The following is a 24,761-nucleotide window of genomic DNA, read 5'->3' on the forward strand; positions in this document are numbered from 1 at the left end:
AAGATCTGCAGAGAAGAATGTGAAACTCCCCAAATACAGGCGTGCCAAGCTTGTAGCGTCGTACCCAAGAAGATTTTATGCTGTAATCGCTGCCAAAGGTGCTTCAACAAAGCACTGAGTAAAGGGTCTGAATACTTACGTAAATATGATATTTCAGTTTTTCGACACCTGTTTTTGCTTTGTCATTATGGGATGTAGATTGAGAGGGGGGAAAAAACATTGAATCAATTTTAGATTAAGGCTGTAACGTAAGTGTTGGAAAAAGTCAAGGGGTCTGAATACTTTCCGAAGGCACTGTACGTACACACACACTAGTGGTGCGCGGGTCAGATGTTTGTAAACCCGCACCCGCCCGCAATTGCTAATAACCCATCCACAATCGCCAGACTATATGTGAAAAACTGAGGCCTGAGCCCAACTCTTACCTGCAAATGTAGAAAATACACTATAAGCTACAGTCAAAGACAGCAGAATGATTTTTTTTTGACGCGGGCAGGATGTTTTTGGGCATGATTTTAATGTTTCTGCTTATAATTTCTGACATTTTGGTAGGCCTTGTCTATAATTAGATGCATGCAGATTCTCTTCGGTCATATGTTGCCCTAGAAGACTAGATAAACCCTTACTCGCCAGAATGTCATAAATCAATAGAATGAATGCTTCAATCTAGTTGACATCGGTAAAGTTTTCTGTCATCTTCTTTAATGGAACAAAGACATTTGGGGACAAAATGCAATAACAAAAAAAAAGTGAGATGGAAAATATTTTCCTTGCTAAATTCCATCAGTTTGACCAGTTTTAAGGAAATGGAAAGCTGTTAAAACGACCCAACATGTTTCTGATAAGATTTCAGGTTTGGATGCATATGTTATGTGGTTGAAATACTATCAGCTTTTATGATGCTGATAAATATGGTGCCGCTACAGATGGTATCTAACTGAGCATTCGCATTCTCTCAAGATGCTGAAAAATATCATATTTCTTCACTCCTGGTACCGAGTCAGCATTTTGCCTACATTTGGTGTATAATTTTACTGCAAGAAATGCTTAATTCTGCAGGCTATGTGAGTGATTGTAGGTCTAAAGATTTCAGTTTCCATTTAACCCATCTGAACAGTAGACTGCAGTTCCTTGGATGTGACAGGCATATTTGAAGTCCCCGTCTTGAGACTGTCAAATTTGCATAGAGCCTCACAATCATCACACTACGATCACCCTCTCTTTTACCACTTCGTAAAATCTTTCCCAAACATTACTTTTCTGTCCATTCCTTGATAACCCCCCCCCCCCCAAAAAAAAATAATAATATATTTTTTAAGCCTTGAGAAATGGATTTTGTACCTGTGCTGTTCAGAGGGTGAATGGGCAAGACAATATATTTGTGCTTTTAAACGGGGTATGGTAGTAGGTGCCTGGCGCACCGGTTTGAGTGTCAACAAATCAAATTTTATTTGTCACATGCACCAAATACAACAGGTGTAGGTAGACCTTATAGTGAAATGCTTACTTACAAGCCCTGAACCAACAATGCATTTTTAATAAAAATAAAAAGAGCAATGTAAGTACTAATAATTAAAGAGCAGCAGTAAAATGACAATAGCGAGACTATATACAGTGGGTACCGGTACAGAGTCAATGTTAGGGGGAACTGGTTAGTAGATAATAAAACCGTTGCAGCAGTGTAAAAGAGGTGTGGGGGTGCAAATAGTTCGGGTAGCCATTTGATTAGATGCTCAGGAGTCTTATGGCTTGGGGGTAGAAGCTTTTTAGAAGCCTCTTGGACCTAGACTTCACGCTCTGGTACCACTTGTTGTCCGGTAGCAGAGAGAACAGTCTATGACTAGGGTGGCTGGAGTCTTTGACAATTTTTAGGGCCTTCCTGACACAGCCTGGTATAGAGGTCTTGGATGGCAGGAATTTTGGCCCCAGTGATTAAAAAAAACCAAGTATTTTATTTAACCAGGTAGGCCAGTTGAGAACAACTGCATCCTGGTCAAGATAAAGCAAAGCAGTGTGACACAAACAGTTACACATAAAACAAACACACAGTCAATAACACAATAGAAAGATCTATGTACAGTGTGTGCAAATGGAGGTAGGCAATAACTAATAATAATTAGTTAATTCAAATTTAGCATTAACACTGGAGTGATCGATGTGCAGATGATGATGTGCAAGTAGCGATACTGGGGTGCAAAAGAGCAAGTAATAATATGGGGATGAGGTAGTTGGGTGTGCTATTTACAGATTGGCTGTGTAAAGGTACAGTGATTGGTAAGCTGCTCTGACAGCTGATGTTTAAAGTTAGAGGGAGATAAGACTCCAGCTTCAGTGATTTAAAAATAAATATTTTTTTTTAAATATGATTTTTTTTGCAATTCTTTCCAGTCATTGGCAGCAGAGAACTGGAAGGAAAGGCAGCAAAACGAGGAGCTGGCTTTGGGGATGACCAGTGAAATATACATGTGGAGCGCGTGCTACGAGTGGGTGTTGCTATGGTGACCAGTGAGCTGAGAAGGCGGTGCTTTACCTAGCAAGGACTTATAGATGACCTGGAGCCAGTGGGTTTGGCGACGAATACAGTGGAAGTCGGAAGTTTACATACGCTTAGGTTGAAGTCCTTAACTTGTTTTTCAACCACTCCACAAATTTATTGTTAACAAACTATAGTTTTGGCAGGTCAATTAGGACATCTACTTCATGCATGACACAAGTAATTTTTCCAACCATTGTTTATAGATGGATTATTTCACTTATAATTCATTGTATCACAATTCCAGTGGGTTTCCTTCCCCTACATTGACTATGGCTTGGAAAATTCCAGAAAATTGTCATAGCCTATCAGAAGCTTCTAAAGCTAATTGACATCATTTGAGTCAACTGGTGTTGTACCTGTGGATGTATTTCAAGGCCTACCTTCAAACTCAGTGCCTCTGCTTGACATCATGGGAAAATCCAAAGAAATCAGCCAAAACCTCAGAAAAAAATTGTAGACCTCCAAGTCTGGTTCATCCTTGGGAGCAATTTCCAAATGCCTGAAGGTACCACGTTCATCAGTACAAACAATAGTAAGCAAGTATAAACATCATGGGACCACGCAGCCATGATACCACTCAGAAAGGAGACGCGTTCTGTTTCCTCCTAGAGATGAACGTACTAATGTGTGAAAAGTGCAAATCAATCCCAGAGCAACAGCAAAGGACCTTGTGAAGATGCTGGAGGAAACAAGTACAAAAGTATCTCTATCCACAGTAAAAACGAGTCCTATATCGACATAACCTGAAAGGCCGCTCGGCAAGGAAGAATCCAGACGACGGTTTGCAACTGCCCTTGGGGGCAAAGACCATCGTTATGTTTGGAAGAAAAAGGGGAGGCTTGCAAGCAGAAACCATTCCAACCGTGACCAATGGGGGTGGCAGCATCATGTTGTGGGGGTGCTTTGCTGCAGGAGGGACTAGTGCACTTACATTTACATTTAAGTCATTTAGCAGACGCTCTTATCCAGAGCGACTTACACTTCACAAAATAGTTTTACCTCCTCATGATGCCATCTGTGGATATATTTGAAGCAACATCTCAAGACATCAGTCAGGAAGTTGAAGCTTGGTCGCAAATGGTTCTTCCAAATGGACAATGACCCCAAGCATACTTACAAAGTTGTGGCAAAATGGCTTAAGGACAACAAAGACAAGGTATTAGAGAGGCTATCACAAAGCCCTGACCTCAATCCCATAACATTTGTGGGCAGAACTGAAAAACCGTGTGCGAGCAATGAGGCCTACAAACCTGACTGTTACACCAGCTGTGTTAGGAGGAATGGGCCAAAATTCACCCAACGTGTTGTGGGAAACTTGTGAAAGGCTACCCGAAATGTTTGACCCAAGTTGAACAATGTAAAGGCAATGCTACCAAATACTAAACTTCTGACCCACTGGGAATGTGATGAAAGAAATACAACCTGAAATAAATCATTCTCTCTACTATTATTCTGACATTTCACATTCTTAAAATAAAGTGGTGATCCTAACTGACCTAAAACAGATTAAATGTCAGGAATTGTGAAAAACCGAGATTAAATGTATTTGGCTAAGGTGTGTAAACTGACTTCAACTGTATGTAGGGAGGGCCAGCCAATGAGAGCATGCAGGTCGGACTGGTGGGTAGTATGAGGCTTTGGTGACAAAACGGATGGCACTGTGATAAACTACGTCCAATTTGTTGAGTAGGGTATTGGAGGCTATTTTGTATATGACATCGCCGAGGATCGGTAGGATGGCCAGTTTTACGAGGGTATGTTTGGCAGCATGAGTGAAGGATGCTTTGTTGTGAAATAAGAAGCCGATTCTAGATTACATTTTGGATTGGCGACGCTTCATGTGGGTCTGGAAGGAGATTTTACAGTCTAACCAGACACCTAGGTGTTTGTAGTTCTCCACATATTCTAAATCCGAACCCGATCCGAGTAGTGATGCTTGTCAGGTGGGAGGTTGCGGGCAGCAAACGATTGAAGGGCATGCACTTAGTTTTACTAGCATTTAAAAGCAGTTGGATGCCATGAAAGGAGTGTTGTATGGCGTTGAAGCTCGTCTGGAGGTTTGTTAACTGTTATGGGTGCGATCCCCGTACAGGGACCAACATCAGGGGAAATTTCAGTGTGACAACTAAAAATACAACTTCGTAACATTAAACATTCTTGAAAATGCAAGTGTCTTACACCCTTCAAAAGATTAGAATCTTGGAAATCAAACTATGTTTTCCAATTTAAAATAGCTATTACAGAGAACAAATCCCATGCTTTTGTTTGAGAAGAGCAATCAACAACAAACATTTTCCGCCATGACAGTTTTTACACATTCACATTTGAAGGTAAAATTATGACTTACATTCTGATATCTTGCTCTTATTTCTCTTCCTGAGGGTCCCAGTGATCAAATGAAGTTCCGTTTTCTTTGATAAAATCAATTTTTATAGCCTAAATCAAAACATTTTGTAAACCGTTTGTGCCGTGAATTCCATCTCTATCAATTTTTTTACGGAGCATTCGACGTGATTTCCCCCTGTAAACAATTGTTTATCCAGTCATGGTTGGTTTCAGTGCATTCCTCTGGATGTTTGCAAAACAGCCAAACGTCATTGTTTTTTTGGGGGGGAGTATTGACCGAAGTGAGCTGATTTTGAAGACAACGATAAATGACTACCTTTCGCAACAATAATTTTAGCGAAGCTTCATTGATTGACTATATTTCTGCCCAATGACCACTGATCTTGAAATCTAGCTGGGTAGATAGCCAATGAGCTGAGGTAAACAGCAGTAAACAGTATGTAATCGTTTGGGGTTGGACCACAATTCCTTGTTTGTAATCGCACGCGCAGGGAACTCCATTCTCGCCCTGACGATCAGATGAGTTGCTGTAAGGCTTTTTACGTGCAGCTGTATTTCGGAAAGTTGTAGTTTCAACGATTTCATTGAAGATATCATGGCGAATAAATCATGTAAAGCGAAGTCAAAGTTTAAAGTGAAAGTGAGACAGATTTTTTTGTTTGAGGAATCTTGGTGTTATGATTCAAACTAACTCAGGAGCTGTTTCTGCAAGGACAGGACGTACTTCTGGACGGGTAAGTGCTAATGCCGTTTGATGAAATATAATATATACAGTGCCTTGCGAAAGTATTCGGCCCCTTTGAACTTTGCGACCTTTTGCCACATTTCAGGCTTCAAACATAAAGATAAAAACATGTATTTTTTTGTGAAGAATCAACAACAAGTGGGACACAATCATGAAGTGGAACGACATTTATTGGATATTTCAAACTTTTTTAACAAATCAAAAACTGAAAAATTGGGCATGCAAAATTATTCAGCCCCTTTACTTTCAGTGCAGCAAACTCTCTCCAGAAGTTCAGTGAGGATCTCTGAATGATCCAATGTTGACCTAAATGACTAATGATGATAAATACAATCCACCTGTGTGTAATCAAGTCTCCGTATAAATGCACCTGCACTGTGATAGTCTCAGAGGTCCGTTTAAAGCGCAGAGAGCATCATGAAGAACAAGGAACACACCAGGCAGGTCCGAGATACTGTTGTGAAGAAGTTTAAAGCCGGATTTGGATACAAAAAGATTTCCCAAGCTTTAAAAATCCCAAGGAGCACTGTGCAAGCGATAATATTGAAATGGAAGGAGTATCAGACCACTGCAAATCTACCAAGACCTGGCCGTCCCTCAACTTTCAGCTCATACAAGGAGAAGACTGATCAGAGATGCAGCCAAGAGGCCCATGATCACTCTGGATGAACTGCAGAGATCTACAGCTGAGGTGGGAGACTATGTCCATAGGACAACAATCAGTCGAATATTGCACAAATCTGGCCTTTATGGAAGAGTGGCAAGAAGAAAGCCATTTCTTAAAGATATCCATAAAAAGTGTCGTTTAAAGTTTGCCACAAGCCACCTGGGAGACACACCAAACATGTGGAAGAAGGTGCTCTGGTCAGATGAAACCAAAATTGAACTTTTTGGCAAGAATGCAAAATGTTATGTTTGGCGTAAAAGCAACACAGCTCATCACCCTGAACACACTATACCCACTGTCAAACATGGTGGTGGCAGCATCATGGTTTGGGCCTGCTTTTCTTCAGCAGGGACAGGGAAGATGGTTAAAATTGATGGGAAGATGGATGGAGCCAAATACAGGACCATTCTGGAAGAACCTCATGGAGTCTGCAAAAGACCTGAGACTGGGACGGAGATTTGTCTTCCAACAAGACAATGATCCAAAACATAAAGCAAAATCTACAATGGAATGGTTCAAAAATAAACATATCCAGGCGTTAGAATGGCCATGTCAAAATCCAGACCTGAATCCAATCGAGAATCTGTGGAAAGAACTGAAAACTGCTGTTCACAAATGCTCTCCATCCAACCTCACTGAGCTCGAGCTGTTTTGCAAGGAGGAATGGGAAAAATGTCAGTCTCTCGATGTGCAAAACTGATAGAGACATACCCCAAGTGACTTACAGCTGTAATCGCAGCAAAAGGTGGCGCTACAAAGTATTAACTTAAGGGGGCTGAATAATTTTGCACACCCAATTTTTGTTTTTGATTTGTTAAAAAAGTTTGAAATATCCAATAAATGTCGTTCCACTTCATGATTGTGTCCCACTTGTTGTTGATTCTTCACAAAAAAATACAGTTTTATATCTTTATGTTTGAAGCCTGAAACGTGGCAAAAGGTCGCAAAGTTCAAGGGGGCCGAATACTTTCGCAAGGCACTGTATATTATAAAAATTATTTATTTATTTTTTGCAATGAAATGTGTGGTTTGTTTTGTGTGTGTGTATATAACAATGGCCGGAGTTGAATGGAACAGCACTTCACCTTAGTGACTGTTCCCTCTGCTCTATACAATACATATCTTTTTATTTTATGTGATGATAAAAGGCTCATAACATAAAAAAAAATATTTATTGTTTCTTTCACAGTGATAGCGACTCCGACTGGGAGCCCCCGGTGCCAAGCTGCCCGCTCTACCTGTGCCCCCAGTGGTGATCATATGCCACAGTTCATTACTGCATGCATGACTGTGGCTCAGGGCCAAAAGGGCACAGTATGGAGGCGTCGTTGTGTTCTGTGTCGCATGAAATGCACCACTTGTTCAGTTTGCCTCTTGCTTTACATCAGAAAGAGACTGCTATGGGACATGGCACAGGCAGCAAAATATTATGACGAGGACTTCCAAGGGGTGTTCTGTTTTTAAAAAATATATTTATTTTGTAAAACTTTTTTTGTGTGTGTGTGTTGGAATTGCTTTTTGATATGTTGTATATAGTTATTTGCACTGCTGTATATAGTTATAGGTCACTTCACCAATTCGGCCACTTGGGTACATTTGGGCAACTTGTGTGGGACACCTGGGTGACTTCATGCTAAATGTCATGTAGCTCACCCATTCCTGAAGTTATCAGTCTGAAACTTTGCACACCTACAGTTGCCCTCTTGTGTTATCCATCAAAATTATCTCCAGCATCCTATCTGACTGTGTGGCTATTCTAGTACATGTGAAAGATGATACTACAACAATAAAAAACAGAAAACTTATGCTCTTTCTTTCTCTTTTCTTCCACCAGATCTACTGTGTAATATTCTCCTAAATTCAATTAACATTTCACTAACTTCAGAATGTTTCCATTCAAATGATACCAAGAATATGCATATCCTTGCCTCTGGAGCTGAGCTACATGCAGTTAGATTTGGGTATGTCTTCAGGTGGAAATTGAGAACAAAGGGATGCAGCCATAACAGGTGAATTAAGTGTCCAAAGAAGGGCCAGATGGATACAGAATGGTGTCGTCTGCGTAGAGGTGGATCAGAGAATCACCAGCAGCGACATCATTGATGTATACAGAGAAAAGGGTCGGCCCGAGAATTGAACCCTGTGGCACCTCCAGAGACTGCCAGAGGTCCGGACAGCAGGCCCTCCAATTTGACACACGGAACTCTGAGAAGTAGTTGGTAAACCAGGCGTGGCATTTGAGAAGCCAAGGCTATTGAGTCTGCCTATAAGGATGCAGTAATTGACAGTCAAAATCCTTGGCCAGGTTGATGAAGACGGCGGTTGTGATATTGTTTAGGACCTTGAGCGTGGCTGAGGTAAACCCAGGACCAGCTCGGAAACCAGATTGCATAGTTTATCTCAATACTTTGTTATATACCCTTTGTTGGCAATGACAGAGGTCAAACGTTTTCTGTAAGTCTTCACAAGGTTTTTACACACTGTTGCTGGTATTTTGGCCCATTCCTCCATGCAGATCTCCTCTAGAGCAGTGATGTTTTGGGGCTGTTGCTGGGCAACATGGACTTTCAACTCCCTCCAAAGATTTTCTATGGGGTTGAGATCTGGAGACTGGCTAGGCCACTCCAGGACCTTGAAATGCTTCTTACGAAGCCACTCCTTCGTTGCCCGAGCGGTGTGTTTGGGATCATTGTGATGCTGAAAGACCCAGCCACGTTTCATCTTCAATGCCCTTGCTGATGGAAGGAGGTTTTCACTCAATCTCACGATACATGCCCCCATTCATTCTTTCCTTTACATGGATCAGTCATCCTGGTCCCTTTGCAGAAAAACAGCCCCAAAGCATGATGTTTCCACCCCCATGCTTCACAGTAGGTATGGTGTTCTTTGGATGCAACTCAGCATTCTTTGTCCTCCAAACACAACGAGTTGAGTTTTTACCAAAAAGTTATATTTTGGTTTCATCTGACCATATGACATTGGGAGACATTGGATCATCCAAATGCTCTCTAGCAAACTTCAGACGGGCCTGGACATATACTGGCTTAAGCAGGGGGACACGTCTGGCACTACAGGATTTGAGTCCCTGGCGGCGTATTGTGTTTTTGATGGTAGGCTTTGTTACCTTGGTCCCAGCTCTCTACAGGTCATTCACTAGGTCCCCCTGTGTGGTTCTGGGATTTTTGCTCACCGTTCTTGTGATTATTTTGACCCCACGGGGTGAGATCTTGCGTGGAACCCCAGATCGAGGGAGATAATCAGTGGTGTTGTACGTCTTCCATTTCCTAATAATTGCTCCCACAGTTGATTTCTTCAAACCAAGCTGCTTACCTATTGCAGATTGTCTTCCCAGCCTGGTGCAGGTCTACAATTTTGTTTCTGGTGTCCTTTGACAGCTTTTTGGTCTTGGCCATAGTGGAGTTTGGAGTGTGACTGTTTGAGGTTGTGGACAGGTCTTTTATACTGATTACAAGTTCAAACAGGTGCCATTAATACAGGTAACGAGTTGAGGGCAGAGGAGCCTCTTAAAGAAGTTACAGGTCTGTGAGAGCCAGAAATCTCGCTTGTTTGTAGGTGACCAAATACTTATTTTCCACCGTAATTTGCAAATAAATTCATTAAAAATCCTACCATGTGATATTCTGGATTTTTTTTCTTATTTTGTCTGTCATAGTTGAAGTGTACCTATGATAAGAATTACAGGTCTCTCTCATCTTTTTAAGTGGGAGAACTTGCACAATTGGTGGCTGACTAAATACTTTCTTGCCCCACTGTACATATGAGATGAGTAATGCAAGTTATGTAAACATTAAGTGGCATTGTTTAAAGTGGCTCGTGATACATTTTATATACATTATTAAAGTGACTGGAGTTGAGTCAGTATGTTGGCAGCAGCCACTCAATATTACTGGTGGCTGTTTTTCAGTCTCTCGGTGCCTGCTTTGATGCACCTGTACTGACCTCGCCTTCTGGATGATAGCGGGGTGAACAGGCAGTGGCTCAGGTGGTTGTTGTCCTTGATGATCTTTATGGCCTTCCTGTGACATCGGGTGGTGTAGGTGTCCTGGAGGGCAGGTAGTTTGCCCCCGGTGATGCGTTGTGCAGACCTCACTACCCTCTGGAGAGTCTTACGGTTGTGGGTGGAGCAGTTGCCGTACCAGGCGGTGATGCAGCCCGACAGGATGCTCTCGATTGTGCATCTGTAGAAGTGTGAGTGCTTTTGGTGACAAGCCAAATTTCTTCAGCCTCGTGAGGTTGAAGAGGCGCTGCTGCGCCTTCTTCACCACTCTGTCTGTGTGGGTGGACCAATTCCGTTTGTCCGTGATGTGTACGCCGAGGAACTTAACTTACTACCCTCCACTACTGTTCCGTCTGTGGATGGGGGGGTGCTCCCTCTGCTGTTTCCTGAAGTCTACGATAATCTCCTTTTGTTTTGTTGACGTTGAGTAAAGTTATTTTCCTGACACCACACTCCGAGGGCCCTCACCTCCTCCCTGTAGGCCGTCTCGTTGTTTTTGGTAATCAAGCCTACCACTGTAGTGTCGTCTGCAAACTTGATGATTGAGGTTGAGTCGTGAACAGGGAGTACAGGAGAGGGCTCAGAACGCACACTTGTGGGGCCCTAGTGTTGAGGATCAGTGAGGTGATGTTACCTACCCTCACCACCTGGGGGCGGCCCGTCAGGAATTCCAGTAACCAGTTGCACAGGGCGGGGTCGAGACCCAGGGTCTTGAGCTTGATGATGAGTTTGGAGGGCACTATGGTGTTAAATGCTGAGCTGTAGTCGACGAACAGCATTATCACACAGGTATTCCTCTTGTCCAGATGGGTTAGGGCAGTGTGCAGTGTGGTTGCGATTGTGTTGTCTGTGGACCTATTGGGGCAGTAAGCAAGTTGGAGTGGGTCTAGGGTGTCAGGTAGAGTGGAGGTGATATGGTACTTGACTAGTCTCTCAAAGCACTTTATGGTGACGGAAGTGAGTGCTACAGGCCGGTAGTTGTTTAGCTCAGTTACCTTAGTTTTCTTTGGAACAGGAACAATGGTGGCCCTCTTGAAGCATGTGGGAACAGCAGACTGGGATAAGGATTGATTGAATATGTCCGTAAACACACCAGTCAGCTGGTTTGCGCATGCTCTGAGGACGCGGCTCGGGATGCCGTCTGGGCCTGCAGCCTTACGAAGGTTAACACGTTTTAATTGTTTTACTCACGTCGGCTGCAGTGAAGGAGAGTCCACAGGTTTTGGTAGCGGGCCGTGTTAGTGGCACTGTATTGTCCTCAAAGCGAGCAAAGAAGTTATTTAGTCTGTCTGGGAGCAAGACATCCTGGTCCGCAACGGGGCTGGTTTTCTTTTTGTAATCCATGATTGACTGTAGACCCCGCCACATACCTCTTGTGTCCGAGCTGTTGAATTGCGACTCTACTTTGTCTCTACTGACGCTTAGCTTGTTTAATTGCCTTGCGGAGGGAATAGCTACACTGTTTGCATTCCTGAGCCAGGATTCAGACACTACTAGGACATCCGGGTTGGCGGAGTGTGCTAAAGCAGTGAATAAAACAAATGTAGGGAGGAGGCTTCATGCATGAAACCAAGGCTTTTACGGTTACTGAAGTTAACAAATGAGTGCCCGGTGAATGGGAGTGATGCTGGGGGCTGCAGGGCCTTGGTTAGCCTCAACATCACCAGAGGAGTAGGAGGATAAGGGTACGGCTAAAGGCTATAAGAACTGGTCTTCCAGTGTGTTCGGAACAGAGTGTAAAAGGAGCAGATTTCTGGGTGCGGAAGAATAGATTCTAGGCATAATGTACAGACAAGGTATGGTAGATTATGAGTACCTTGGAGGTTAACCTAGGCATTGAGTGACGATGAGAGTTGTCTCAAGAGGCACCATTTTAACCCGGTGAGGTCACTGCATGTGTGGGGGGTGGAACAAAAGGGCCAGCGAAGGCATATTGAGTAGGGCTGGAGGATCTACAGTGAAATAAGACAAATCACTAAGGCATATTGACATTCGGGAGAGGCATGTGTCGCCAAGTGATCATAGGGTCCAGTGAGTAGCTAGGCAAGCTGGAAACACAGAGCCTGTTGAAACCCCCTCGGACGGTTACGTTGGCAGACCAGTCGTGATGGATTGGCGGGGCTCCGTACCGGCAGCAAAGGGTCCAGGCCAATTGGCAAAAGAGGTATTGAAGCCCAGGAATTGATGGATCTCCTCGGCTAGCCGGGAGATGGGCCTAGCTTGAGACTAGCTCCAGGCTAACTGGTGCTTGCTTCGGGACAGTTAGCCAGGAGTAGCCACTCTGATAGCAGCTTGCTAGCTGCGATGATCCGGTGTAAAGTTTGAGCTTACGGAGGAATCCGGAGATGTGCTAGAGAAAAAGCAGTCCGATATGTTCTGGGTTGATATCGTGCTGTGCAGATTGGCAGGAATTTTTTGGGCTGAGGCTGGCTGATGTCACAGTTCACGGTGATGACTGCTAACAGTGGCTAACTGACTAGTAGCTAGTTAGCTGGCTAGCTTCAGATGGGGATTCCAGTTCTAAAGTATAACAAATAGCAGATTCATACCACATTGGGTGAGGCGGGTTGCAGGAGAGTATGTTCAGTCCGTAGATGGAAATTGAGATTAAAAATATATATGAAGAAAACAATGTACACAGGACGGGACAAAACAAAGACAAAACATCTTTGAATGAGATGTACTGGGCTGTATGCACTACCCTCTGTTGAGATGTTGACCTGGCACCACACGGCCAGGTCTCTGACCTCCCTATAGGCGGTCTCGACATTGTTGGTGATCAGGCCTACCACTGTTGTCATCCGCAAACTTAATGATGGTGTTGGAGTCGTGCCTGGCCATGCAATAGACTGGTTCACCCCGCTATCATCCAGAAGGCGAGGTCAGTACAGGTGCATCAAAGCTGGGCCCGAGAGAAGCTGTTTTTCAGTCTATCTCAAGGCCATCAGACTGTTAAACAGCCACAAAGAAGCGGCTGCCAACATAGACTCGAAATCATTGGCCACTTTAATAAATGGATCATTCGTCACTTTAAACGCCATTTTAATAATGTTTACATATCTTGCATTACTCAACTCATAGGTATATACTGTATTCTATACCATCTATTGCATCTTGCCGATGCCTCTCGGTCATCGCGCATCCATATATTTATGTACATATTCTTATTCCATCCCTTTACTTAAATGTGTTTGTATTAGGTAGAGTTTGTGGAATTGTTAGATATTACTGCACTGTCGGAACAAGAAGTACTAGCATTTCGCTACATTCGCATTAACATATGCTAACCATGTGCTTGTGACCAATAAAATTTGATTTTAGTGAACAGGGAGTACAGGAGGGGACTGAGCACGCACCCCTGAAGGGCCCCCGTGTTGAGGATCAGCGTGGCAGATGTGTTGCAACCTACCCTTACCACCTGGTGGCGGCCCATCAGGAAGTGCAGGATCCAGTTGCAGAGGGAGGTGTTTAGTCCCAGGGTCCTTAGCTTATTGATGAGCTTTGAGGGCACTATGGTGTTGAACGCTGAGCTGTAGTCAATGAATAGCATTCTCACATAGGTGTTCCTTTTGTCCAGGAGGAAAAGGGGCAGTGTGGAGTGCAACAGAGATTGTGGAACTGTTGTGGCGGTATGCAAATTGGAGTGAATGTGTGTAGGGTTTCTGGGATAATGGTGTTGATGTGAACCATAACCAGCTTTTCAAAGCACTTCATGGCTACAGGTCGGTAGTCATTTAGGCAGGTTACCTTTGTGTTCTTGGGCACCGGAACTATAGTCTGCTTGAAACATGTTGGTATTAGACTCGGTCATGGAGAGTTTGAAAATGTCAGTGAAGACACTTGCCAGTTGGTTGCTCGGAGTACACATCCTGGTACTCCTGGCCCTGTTGACCTGTTTAAAGGTCTTAGTGACATCGGCTACGGCGAGCGTGATCACAGTCGTACAGAACAGCTGACGCTCATTCATGCTTGAGTTTTACTTGCCTCGACGCGAGCATAGAAGATTTAGATTTAGCTCATCTGGTTGGCTCGTGTCTCCCTTTGTCCTCTGTAATACACTGCTCAAAAAAATAAAGGGAACACTAAATTAACATATCCTAGATCTGAATGAATGAAATATTCTTATTAAATACTTTTTTCTTTACATAGTTGAATGTGCTGACAACAAAATCACACAAAAATTATCAATGGAAATCAAATTTATCAACCCATGGAGGTCTGGATTTGGAGTCACACTCAAAATTAAAGTGGAAAACCACACTACAGGCTGATCCAACTTTGATGTAATGTCCTTAAAACAAGTCAAAATGAGGCTCAGTAGTGTGTGTGTGGCCTCCGTGCCTGTATGACCTCCCTACAACACCTGGGCATGACCCTGATGAGGTGGCGGATGGTCTCCTGCAGGATCTCCTCCCAGACCTGGAATAAAGCATTCGCCAACTCCTGAACACTCTGTGGTGCAACATGGTGTTGGTGGATGGAGCGAGACATGATGTCCCAGATGTGCTCAATTGGATTCAGGTCTGGGGAACGGGCGGGCCAGTCCATAGCATCAATGCCTTTCCCTTGCAGGAACTGCTGACACACTCCAGCCACATGAGGTCTAGTATTGTCTTGCATTAGGAGGAACCCAGGTCCAACCGCACCAGCATATGGTCTCACAAGCGGTCTGAGGATCTCATCTCGGTACCTAATGGCAGTCAGGCTACATCTGGCGAGCACATGGAGGTGCACTGTGCGGCCCCCCCAAAGAAATGCCACCCCACACCATGACTGACCCACCGCCAAACCAGTCATGCTGGAGGATGTTGCAGGCAGCAGAACGTTCTCCATGGCGTCTCCAGACTCTGTCACGTGCTCAGTGTGAACCTGCTTTCATCTGTGAAGAGCACAGGGCGCCAGTGGCGAATTTGACAATCTTTGTGTTCTCTGGCAAATGCCAAACGTCCTGCACGGTGTTGTGCTGTAAGCACAACCCTCACCTGTGGATGTCGGGCCCTCATACCACCCTCATGGAGTCTGTTTCTGACCATTTGAGCAGACACATGCACATTTGTGGCCTGCTGGAGGTCATTTTGCAGGGCTCTGGCAGTGCTCCTCCTTGCACAAAGGCGGAGGTAGCGGTCCTGCTGCTGGGTTGTTGCTCTCCTACGGCCTCCTCCACGTCTCCTGATGTATTGACCTATCTCCTGGTTGCGCCTCCATGCTCTGGACACTACGCTGACAGACACAGCAAACCTTCTTGCCACAGCTCGCATTGATGAGCTGCACTACCTGGATGAGCTGCACTACCTGAGCCACTTGTGTGGGTTGTAGACTCCGTCTCAGGCTACCACGAGAGTGAAAGCACGCCAGCATTCAAAAGTGACCAAAACATCAGCCAGGAAGCATAGGAACTGAGAAGTGGTCTGTGGTCCCCACCTGCAGAACCACTCCTTTATTGGGGGCGTCTTGCTAATTGCCTATAATTTCCACCTATTGTCTATTCCATTTGCACAACAGCATGTGAAATTTATTGTTAATCAGTGTTGCTTCCTAAGTGGACAGTTTGATTTCACAGAAGTGTGAGTGACTTGGAGTTACATTGTGGTGTTTAAGTGTTCCCTTTATTTTTTTGAGCAGTGTAGTTTGCAAGCCCTGTCACATCCGACGAGCGTCGCAGCCGGTGTAGTTCGATTCAATCTTAGTCCTGTATTGACGCTTTGCCTGTTTGATGGTTTGTCAGAGGGCATAGCGGGATTTCTTATAAGCTTCTGGTTTAGAGTCCCGCTCCTTGAATGCGGCAGCTCTCCCCTTTAGCTCAGTGCGGATGTTGCCTGTAATCCATGGCTTCTGGTTGGGGTATGTACGTACAGTCACTGTGGGGACGACGTGATCGATGCACTTTTTGATGAATCCAGTCACTGACGTGGTGTACTCCTCAATGCCATGGGAAGAATCCCGGAACATATTCCAGTCTGTGCTAGCAAAACAGTCCTGTAGCTTAGCATCTGCTTTCTGACCACTTTCTTATTGACGAAGTCACTTGTTCTTCCTGCTTTAGTTTTTGTAAGCAGGAATCAGGAGGATAGAATTATGGTCAGATTTGCCAGGTTGAGGGCGAGGGAGAGCTTTGTACGTGTCTCTGTGTGGAGGTTTTCCCCTTCTGGTTGCACATTAACATGCTGGTAAAAGTTAGGTAGAACAGATTTGAGTTTTCCTGCATTAAAGTCCCCTGCCACTAGCTGCTGGGTTTATTACACACAACAGTTTCCCGTGTGTAATCAAGAATGGTTCAGCACCCAATGGATATCCAGCCAGCCAACTTGTCACAAACGTGGAAAGCATTGGCCATCATCCTTGTGGAACACTTTCAACACCTTAGTCCATGCCCCAAAGAATTTAGACTGTTCTGAGGGCAACAGGGGGTGCAAGTCAATACTAATAAGGTGTTCCTAATGTTTTGTACACTGTGTATATACAGTGGGGAGGACAAGTATTTGATACACTGCTGATTTTGCAGGTTTTCCTACTTAAAGCGTGTAGAGGTCTGTATTTTTTATCATAGGTACACTTCAACTGAGAGACGGAATCTAAAACAAAAATGCAGAAAATCACATTGTATTATTTTTAAGTAATTAATTTGAATTTTATTGCATGGATTCCGTCTCTCACAATTTAAGTGTACCTATGATAAAAGTTACAGACCTCTACATGCTTTGTAAGTAGGAAACACTGCCAATTTGGCAGGTTATCAAATACTTGTTCTCCCCACTGTGTGTGTGTGTGTATATATATATATCACACACAGTGCATTCGGAAAGTATTGACCCCATGCCTTTTTCCACATTTTGTTACATTACAGCCTTATTCTAAAATGGATTAAACACTACCCATAATGAAAAGGAAAAACTGTTTTTAGAATTGTTTGCAAATGTTTAAGAAACTGTTACATTTACATAAGTATTCAGACCCTTTATTCAGTACTTTGATAAAGAAGCTTTGGCAGCGATTACTGCCTTGAATCTTCTTGGGTATGACGCTACAAGCTTGGCACACCTGTATTTGGGGAGTTTCTCCCATTCTTCTCTGCAAATCCTCTCAAGCTCTGTCAGGTTAGATGGGGAGCGTCGCTGCACAGCTATTTTCAGGTCTCTCCAGAGATGTTTGATCGGGTTTAAGTCCGGGCTCTGACTAGGACAGTCAAAGACTTGTCCCAAAGCCACTCCTGCGTTGTCTTGGCTGTGTGCTTAGGGTCGTTTTCCTGTTGGAAGATGAACCTTTGCACCAGTCTGAGGTCCTGAGCGCACTGGAGCAGGTTTTCATCAAGGATTTCTCTGTACTTTGCTCCATTCATCTTTCCCTCGATCCTGACTATTCTCCCAGTCCCTGCCACTGAAAAACATCCCCACAGCATGATGCTGACACCACCATGCTTCATTGTAGGGATGGTGCCAGGTTTCAGGTTACTCCAGACGTGACGCTTGGCATTCAGGCCAAAGAGTTCAATCTTGGTTTCATCAGACCAGAGAATCATGTTTCTCATGGTCTGAGAGTCTTTTAGGTGCCTTTTGGCAAACTCCAAGTGGGCTTTTGTGCCTTTTTAGTTAGGAGTGGCTGCTGCCTGGCCACTCTACCATAAAGGCCTGATTGGTGGATTGCTGCAGAGATGGTTGCCCTACTGGAAGGTTCTCCCATCTCCACAGAAACTCTGGAGCTCTGTCAGTGACCATTGGGTTCTTGGCCACCTCCCTGACCAAGCCCTTCTCCCCGGATTGCTCAGTTTGGCCGGGCAGCCAGCAATAGGAAGAGTCTTGATGATTCCAAACTTGTTCCATTTAATGATGAAGCCACTGTGTACTTGGGAACCTTCAATGCTGCAGAAATGTTTTGGTACCCTTCCCCAGATCTGTGCCTCGACACAATTCTGTCTCAGATCTACAGACAATTCCTTCGACCTCATGGCTTGGTTTTTGCTCTGACATGCACTGTCAACTGTGGGACCTTTTATATAGACAGGTGTGTGCCTTTCCAAATCATGTCCAATCAATTGAATTTACCACAGGTGGACTCCAATCATGTTGTAGAAACACCTCAAGGATGATCAATGGAAACAGGATGCAGCTGATCTCAATTTTGAGTCTCAATGGGTCTGAATAGTTATGTAAATAAGGTATTTGTTTTATTTTTAATACATTTGCAAAAATATCTAAACCTGTTTTTGCCTTGTCATTATGGAGTATTTTGTGTAGATTGACAATTTTAGAATAAGGCTTTAATGTAATAAAATGTGGAAGAATTCTGATAGTATACACTGCCAGGGTTGTCCTCTCTCACAGGCCAATCACAATAAAGCAATCTCTGTATGTTTCTTCGTCTTTTTGGCAGGCAAGCCCAAGCTTGGCCGAGAGCTGGGGCGGGGTCAGTATGGAGTGGTCTATCTGTGTGACAGCTGGGGGGGACGCTACCCCTGCGCTCTGAAGTCTGTGGTACCACCCGACGACAAGCACTGGAACGATCTGGCTCTAGAGTTTCACTACACCAGGTGAGACGGCCCAGCCAGCAGAGAGGGAAGGATTTAAAGACAACCTGCTGCTTTGTCTTGTCATATATGGTCACACCTGTGCCATGGATTTCAGCCATACCCTTTTAGTTTGTAGTTTCAACCATACTTTGTCCTAGCATTTCAATACAGCACACCTTTAAACTGAGACCTGAGGTAGTAATAGAAAGTTTTTAAAAAAGTTACATTTTATATTGAAATTTTGTCTTTACTCAAGTGAAGAATAGTCCTCCAATAACCAACAGTGGTGCGACTCATTTGTCATCAACTAAACTCTTCTTTATTGGTGGTGACAGGTCTTTGTATAGCGCATGTACTGGATAAATCGCCACACCTTCTAGGACACGCAATGGGCTAATTTGAGGAGTAAGGCGCAAGCTACCGACTAGACAAAAGTTGAGTGAAGTCGGGGGAGTTGAATCTGCAACATCAGAAAGTCAGAAACTGATGTGGTTTTCTAACATCTAGGCTCAGTGCCACATGGCAGTGTTGCTATTGTTTCTTAATGTTTTTCTTTGTAATATTGAATTTAACAAGTCTCCAACCCCCATATCACACACTCAAACTGTACATATGTGTGTACATCGTACTATCAATTGGTGAGACTCAAATCACATTTAATTGCACGTAACCACTGTATACATGAATCGCGGCAAAGTTGGTTCCTGTTTCAGTCACGTCTTTGGTCAAGTTTGGGTGGATTAAACAAAAACACCTTAATTATTGATTGACAATAGACCCTCTGACAATGCAGGTGATGAAGTTGAAGAAATTTGCAGTCAGTACTTCATGACATTTGATCACATGGTTTTTGGTTAATGCAGTTGTCATGTAGGTGCAAGTTGGACAATTTGTATCCCCATAATGCAACACACTTTGTAAGGTGGTGACCACTTGACAAAAGTGATCTGCTCGGACACGCCCATAGATTTGGGTTATCAATTCATTTTGGCCCGCTGCCATACTGCCTGTGGTGCCCTGCGCTACAAGTCCCAGCATGCACTGCCAACGTGCTGCATGCCAAAGGGCAGTGCATTGGAGTGTCTGAAAGTGGGTGTGTCAACAGAAGTGGGAGGATCAACAAGTTGGTTTATGGAAAGCGAATCAGCTAATTTAGCACTCATTTTAGCTAAGCCTAGGCCTTTTCCTAAATGTCAACTCATTCTCCTAACCTGTCACATTAATGATCCTAACCTCCTACGTTAGTTCTCTTAACCTGCAATGTAAATATTAAACTGACCAGAGGTGCACCTGGCTATGGCCGGTCTAACCAATAATGGAGCGCAGGATGTTACACCAGTTGCTGTTGATCCACCTACTGATGTTACACACACACAGCTGTTGATCAACCCACTTCTTTTGCAACGCCCACTTTTAAATACTCCAAGTATGCAGTTACCAATACTTGGTACATTGCCACACACACCTTCATTACCGTTCTTCTGGCAGCACGATTGCAGATCGTCTTTTTCAAAATAAGGGCCCCCCTACAAAGACATGTTAAACCCTGTTTTTAACAGCATTGCAACCATCTTTAAAAAAAAAAGTGCATTGATAATTTGGCTTTTTTTATATTGTATTTATACCAGATTTTATTTTGAAGGTTTACACCAATATTGGTTTGTTGAAAGCTGTGTAGGCTATATGTTAAGATATGCAGTTTTAATAAAATACAAATATATGTAATTGGATTTAGTCAGAGTACAAAACTTAGACTCTTATTTTGCTGAGCAGTTTATTTTATTTAACTAGTCAAGTAGGTGAAGAACAAATTCTTATTTACAATGACGGCCTACCCCGGCCAAACCTGAACGACGCTGGGCCAATTGTACTGCAGTGATGCCTCTTGCACTGAGATGCAGTGCCTTAGACCGCTGCGCCACTCGGGAGCCCCCACCCGGGTTTAATACAGAGCTGGTGACTCCTTACTCCATTCACTTCACTGCAATGCAATACACGGCATATGAATTATACACTGTGCATTCAGAAAGCATTCAGACCCCTTGACATTTTCCACATTTTGTTACGTTACAGCCTTATTCTAAAAATGGATTCAAAAAATATATCCTAGTCAATCTGTACACAATACCACATAATGACAAAGTGAGAAGTAAAAAAAAAATGTTTAAACAAACATTCCGACCCTTTGCTATGAGACTCGCAATTGAGCTCCGGCGCATCTTGTTTCCATTGATCATCCTTGAGATGTTTCTACAACTTGATTGGAGTCCACCTATGGTAAATTCATTTGCTTGGACATGATTTGGAAAGGCACACAACTGTTTTTATATAATGTCCCACAGTTGACAGTGCATGTCTGAGCAAAAACCAAGCCATGAGGTTGAAGGAATTGTCCATAAAGCTCACAGGATTGTTTTGAGGTACAGATCTTGGGAATGGTACCAAAAAAAGTCTGCAGCATTGTCGGTCCCCAAGAACAGTGGCCTCCATCATTCTTAAATGGAGGAAGTTTGGAACCCCCAAACCTGAGCAATTGGGGGAAAGGGCCTTGGTCAGGGAGGTGACCAAGAACCTGATGGTCACTCTGACAGAGCTCTAGAGAGCCTCTGAAGATGGGAGAACCTTCCAGAAGGACAACCATCTCTCCAGCACTCCACCAATTAGGCCTTTATGGTAGAGTGGCCAGACGGACGCCACTGATCAGTAAAAGGCACATGACAGCCCGCTTGGAGTTTGCCAAAAGGCACCTAAAGGACTCTGACCATGAGAAACAAGATTCTCTGGTCTGATGAAACCAAGATTGAACTCTTTGGCCTGAATGCCAAACGTCACGTCTGGAGGAAATCTAGCACCATCCCTACGGTGAAGTGTGGTGGCAGCATCATGCTGTAGGGATGTTTTTCAGCAGCAGGGACTGGGAGATTAGTCTGGATCGAGGGAAAGATGAACAGAGTAAAGTACCAAGAGATCCTTGATGAAAACCTACTCAGGACCTCAAACTGGGTGGCGAAGATTCACGTTTCAACAGGACAACAACCCTAAGCACACAGCCAAGACAACGCAGGAGTGGCTTTGGGACAAGTCTCTGAATGTCCTTGAGTGGCCCAGTCAGAGCCCGGACTTGAACCCAGTCGAACGTCTCTGGAGAGACCTGAAAATAGCTGTGCAGCAACGCTCCTCATCCAGCTTGAGAGGATCTGCAGAGGAGAATGGGAGAAACTACCCAAATACAGATGTGTCAAGCTTGTCGCGTCATACCCAAGAGGACTCTCCACCAAAGGTGCTTTAACAGGTACTGCATACAGTGTCTGAATACTTATGTAAATGTGATATTTCACTTTTTTTAAATGAATTTGCCAAACTTTATAACCTTGTTTTTGCTTTGTCATTATGGAGTATTGTATGTAGATTTAATCCATGTTCTTATAAGTCCCATTTATAGAATGAGGGGAGGAGGGAAAGTGCACAGACACGCCATATTCCTAGGCTACTAAAATGTTGCAGTCTGGCTTCGGTTTTTAAAGCTTGACAATGAATAACCAAAAGAGAACCTGCAATGGAACACCATGCAAAGGGGAAACAACTGCACAACATTTTAGCACATCATGCAGCATTTTAAGTATAAATCTTACAACCTACCTAGCTACCTTTTTGTTATTTACAGTTTTTAAATATGCTTTGATTAGGGTCAAAGCATACTATGCACATCTGCAAGTAGGTCTATATTAGCAAAGGCTTGACAAATAGGCCTATATTTACTATGTTAAAATGCTATATCAAATCACATTTTATTTGTCACATGCTTAGTCGACATATTTTGTTTACAAACAGTGAAATACTTACCTAGGGGTCCTTTTCCAACAATGGAGAGTTGAAAAATATACAATAACAAAATAGAAAGTGACGCAAGGAATAAGTGCACATTTAATAACAATAACATGGCTATATTCATGGAGTACCAGTACTGATTTGATGTGCAGGGGTAGGAGGTCATTGTCTGCATTTTGTGTTATAGCCTGAATTGATGATTAAATTGGGAGATTTTTGTCACTGGCCTACACACAATACCTTGTAATGCCAAAGTGGAATTATGTTTTTTGAAATTTGTACACATTAATTACAAATGGAAAAACTGGAAACTTAAATGTCTTGACTAAGTATTCAGCTCCTACTTTGTTATGGCCAGCTTAAATCTGTTCAGGGGTAGAAATGTGCTTAAGTCACAAGTTGCATGGACTGTAATAATAGTTTTTAATATGATTTTTGAATGACTACTTCATCTCTGTACACCACACACACTTATCTGTAAGGTTCCTCAGTCGAGCAGTGAATTTCATACACAGACCAGGGAGGTTATATATAAGCTTGTTTTACTCAGTTTCTAAACAAATAAAATTTAACCAATCACTGTGGCCTCAAAACATAGTTAAAACTATATAATTTTGATATCATGGATGTCTATACATTTTTAGAGAAGTTATTTCTCCAGCCCCATCCCTCAGCTTAGTACCGCACTAAGGCCGGCAAGACTGCTTTGTTATTGTTTCTACCGCTATATTGCTGCTTTAAAGCTCACTAATGCAGGTCATGGAGAAGTAACTTCTCATGTGGCCAGATTTCAGTGTTGGAACTGGGACTGGTCTGCCCCCCTGTGCCTGTCAGAAGAATTTCATACACAAGCAGCTGGAAAGGAAAAGTTGTGTGCTAGTGAGCACTGCAAAAAGATTAGGAAACCACATTTCCACTTAAACAAGAGGGTAGGATGTAATAATATGATAATTGAAGACCTTATTTCTCCTACTCTATTGTGTATGGCTGCAGGTCCCTCCCTAAACATGAGCGTCTGGTGGATCTCCACGGCTCGGTGATTGACCACACTTACGGTGGGGGCTCCAGCATTGCTGTGCTGCTCATAATGGAGAGGCTTCACAGAGACCTCTACACAGGCTTGAAGGTAACCAGCAGACTCGCATATCTACCATGTACTCTACCTCTTCTATCACAGGTCTGCCTGATCCCATGCCTCAGTGTCTCCTTTTCCTCTCTCTCCCAGGCTGGTTTATCACTAAAGGAGAGACTCCGGATCGCTCTGGACGTGGTGGAAGGCATTCGCTTCCTGCATGGCCAGGGGCTTCTACACCGAGACATTAAACTAAAGAACGTTCTAGTGAGTAAGGGTTAAAGGTGCTTTCTCTAATCATGCTGAATGTGTAACACTAGTGTTGTTTACCACATTGTCAAATCATATCACTTCAATTGTTTCCATTGATTTAATTTTAGACTGAGTTCAACTGTGGTCATGGCTGACTGGCCACAGTAGAAATATTCCGGCTGTGCTGCTTGCTTGGTTATGTAAGAATAGCCCCTCCCTGCTTACACAGTATGATGTTTGGCGGTGGAACGAAAGGGCTGGGTTTTAATGAATAAACAAGTTGTAGGTGTGTCGAGGCTTGGCCCCTCAGAACATGCTCCATGGCTAAATATGTGGTTGCTTCATATTGTGTATTTACAGTCTTATGTATTGGGTTCTCATCAATGTTAGTCCATTATAGCAGTCCACATGTTCTAATTGCATTGCTACAATATGGAAATGCATTGTTAAACAGGCTATAGCATTCACACTGAGCTAGGGGCTAAACATACTGTAAATGGCTAGAGCATTCACACTGATCTAGGGGCTAGGCATACTGTAAATGGCTAGAGCATTCACTGATCTAGGGGCTAGGTATACTTTAAATGACAGTAAATTACAGTCTGGACAAAGGTAGTTATTAAGCTATTAAGGCTGGAAAAGACGGTGTATAATTCGAATCAAATTCTGATAACAGCTTGTTTTAAATAGTCTATGACTGAATACAGTTTTACGTTTGAGTAATTTAGCAGAAATCTTATCCAGAGCGATGTAGTTAGTGCATTTATCTTAAGATTGCTAGGTGGGACAACCAC

At 43.4% G+C, this 24,761-nt stretch overlaps 1 protein-coding gene across 1 annotated transcript in view; it reads left to right on the forward strand.

Moving 5' to 3' along the window:
• The window catches only part of dstyk (dual serine/threonine and tyrosine protein kinase), a 50,026-nt gene that overhangs the window by 22,604 nt on the left and 2,661 nt on the right, over positions 1 to 24,761 (forward strand). The window contains exons 10-12 of the mRNA XM_064966321.1: positions 18,680 to 18,836; positions 23,637 to 23,769; positions 23,869 to 23,982. Of these exons, the coding sequence (XP_064822393.1) occupies positions 18,680 to 18,836; positions 23,637 to 23,769; positions 23,869 to 23,982 (404 nt within the window). The remainder of the gene's footprint in view (positions 1 to 18,679; positions 18,837 to 23,636; positions 23,770 to 23,868; positions 23,983 to 24,761) is intronic.

The sequence above is a fragment of the Oncorhynchus masou genome, chromosome 5, assembly GCF_036934945.1.
Source record: "Oncorhynchus masou masou isolate Uvic2021 chromosome 5, UVic_Omas_1.1, whole genome shotgun sequence".
NCBI lineage: Eukaryota > Metazoa > Chordata > Actinopteri > Salmoniformes > Salmonidae > Oncorhynchus > Oncorhynchus masou.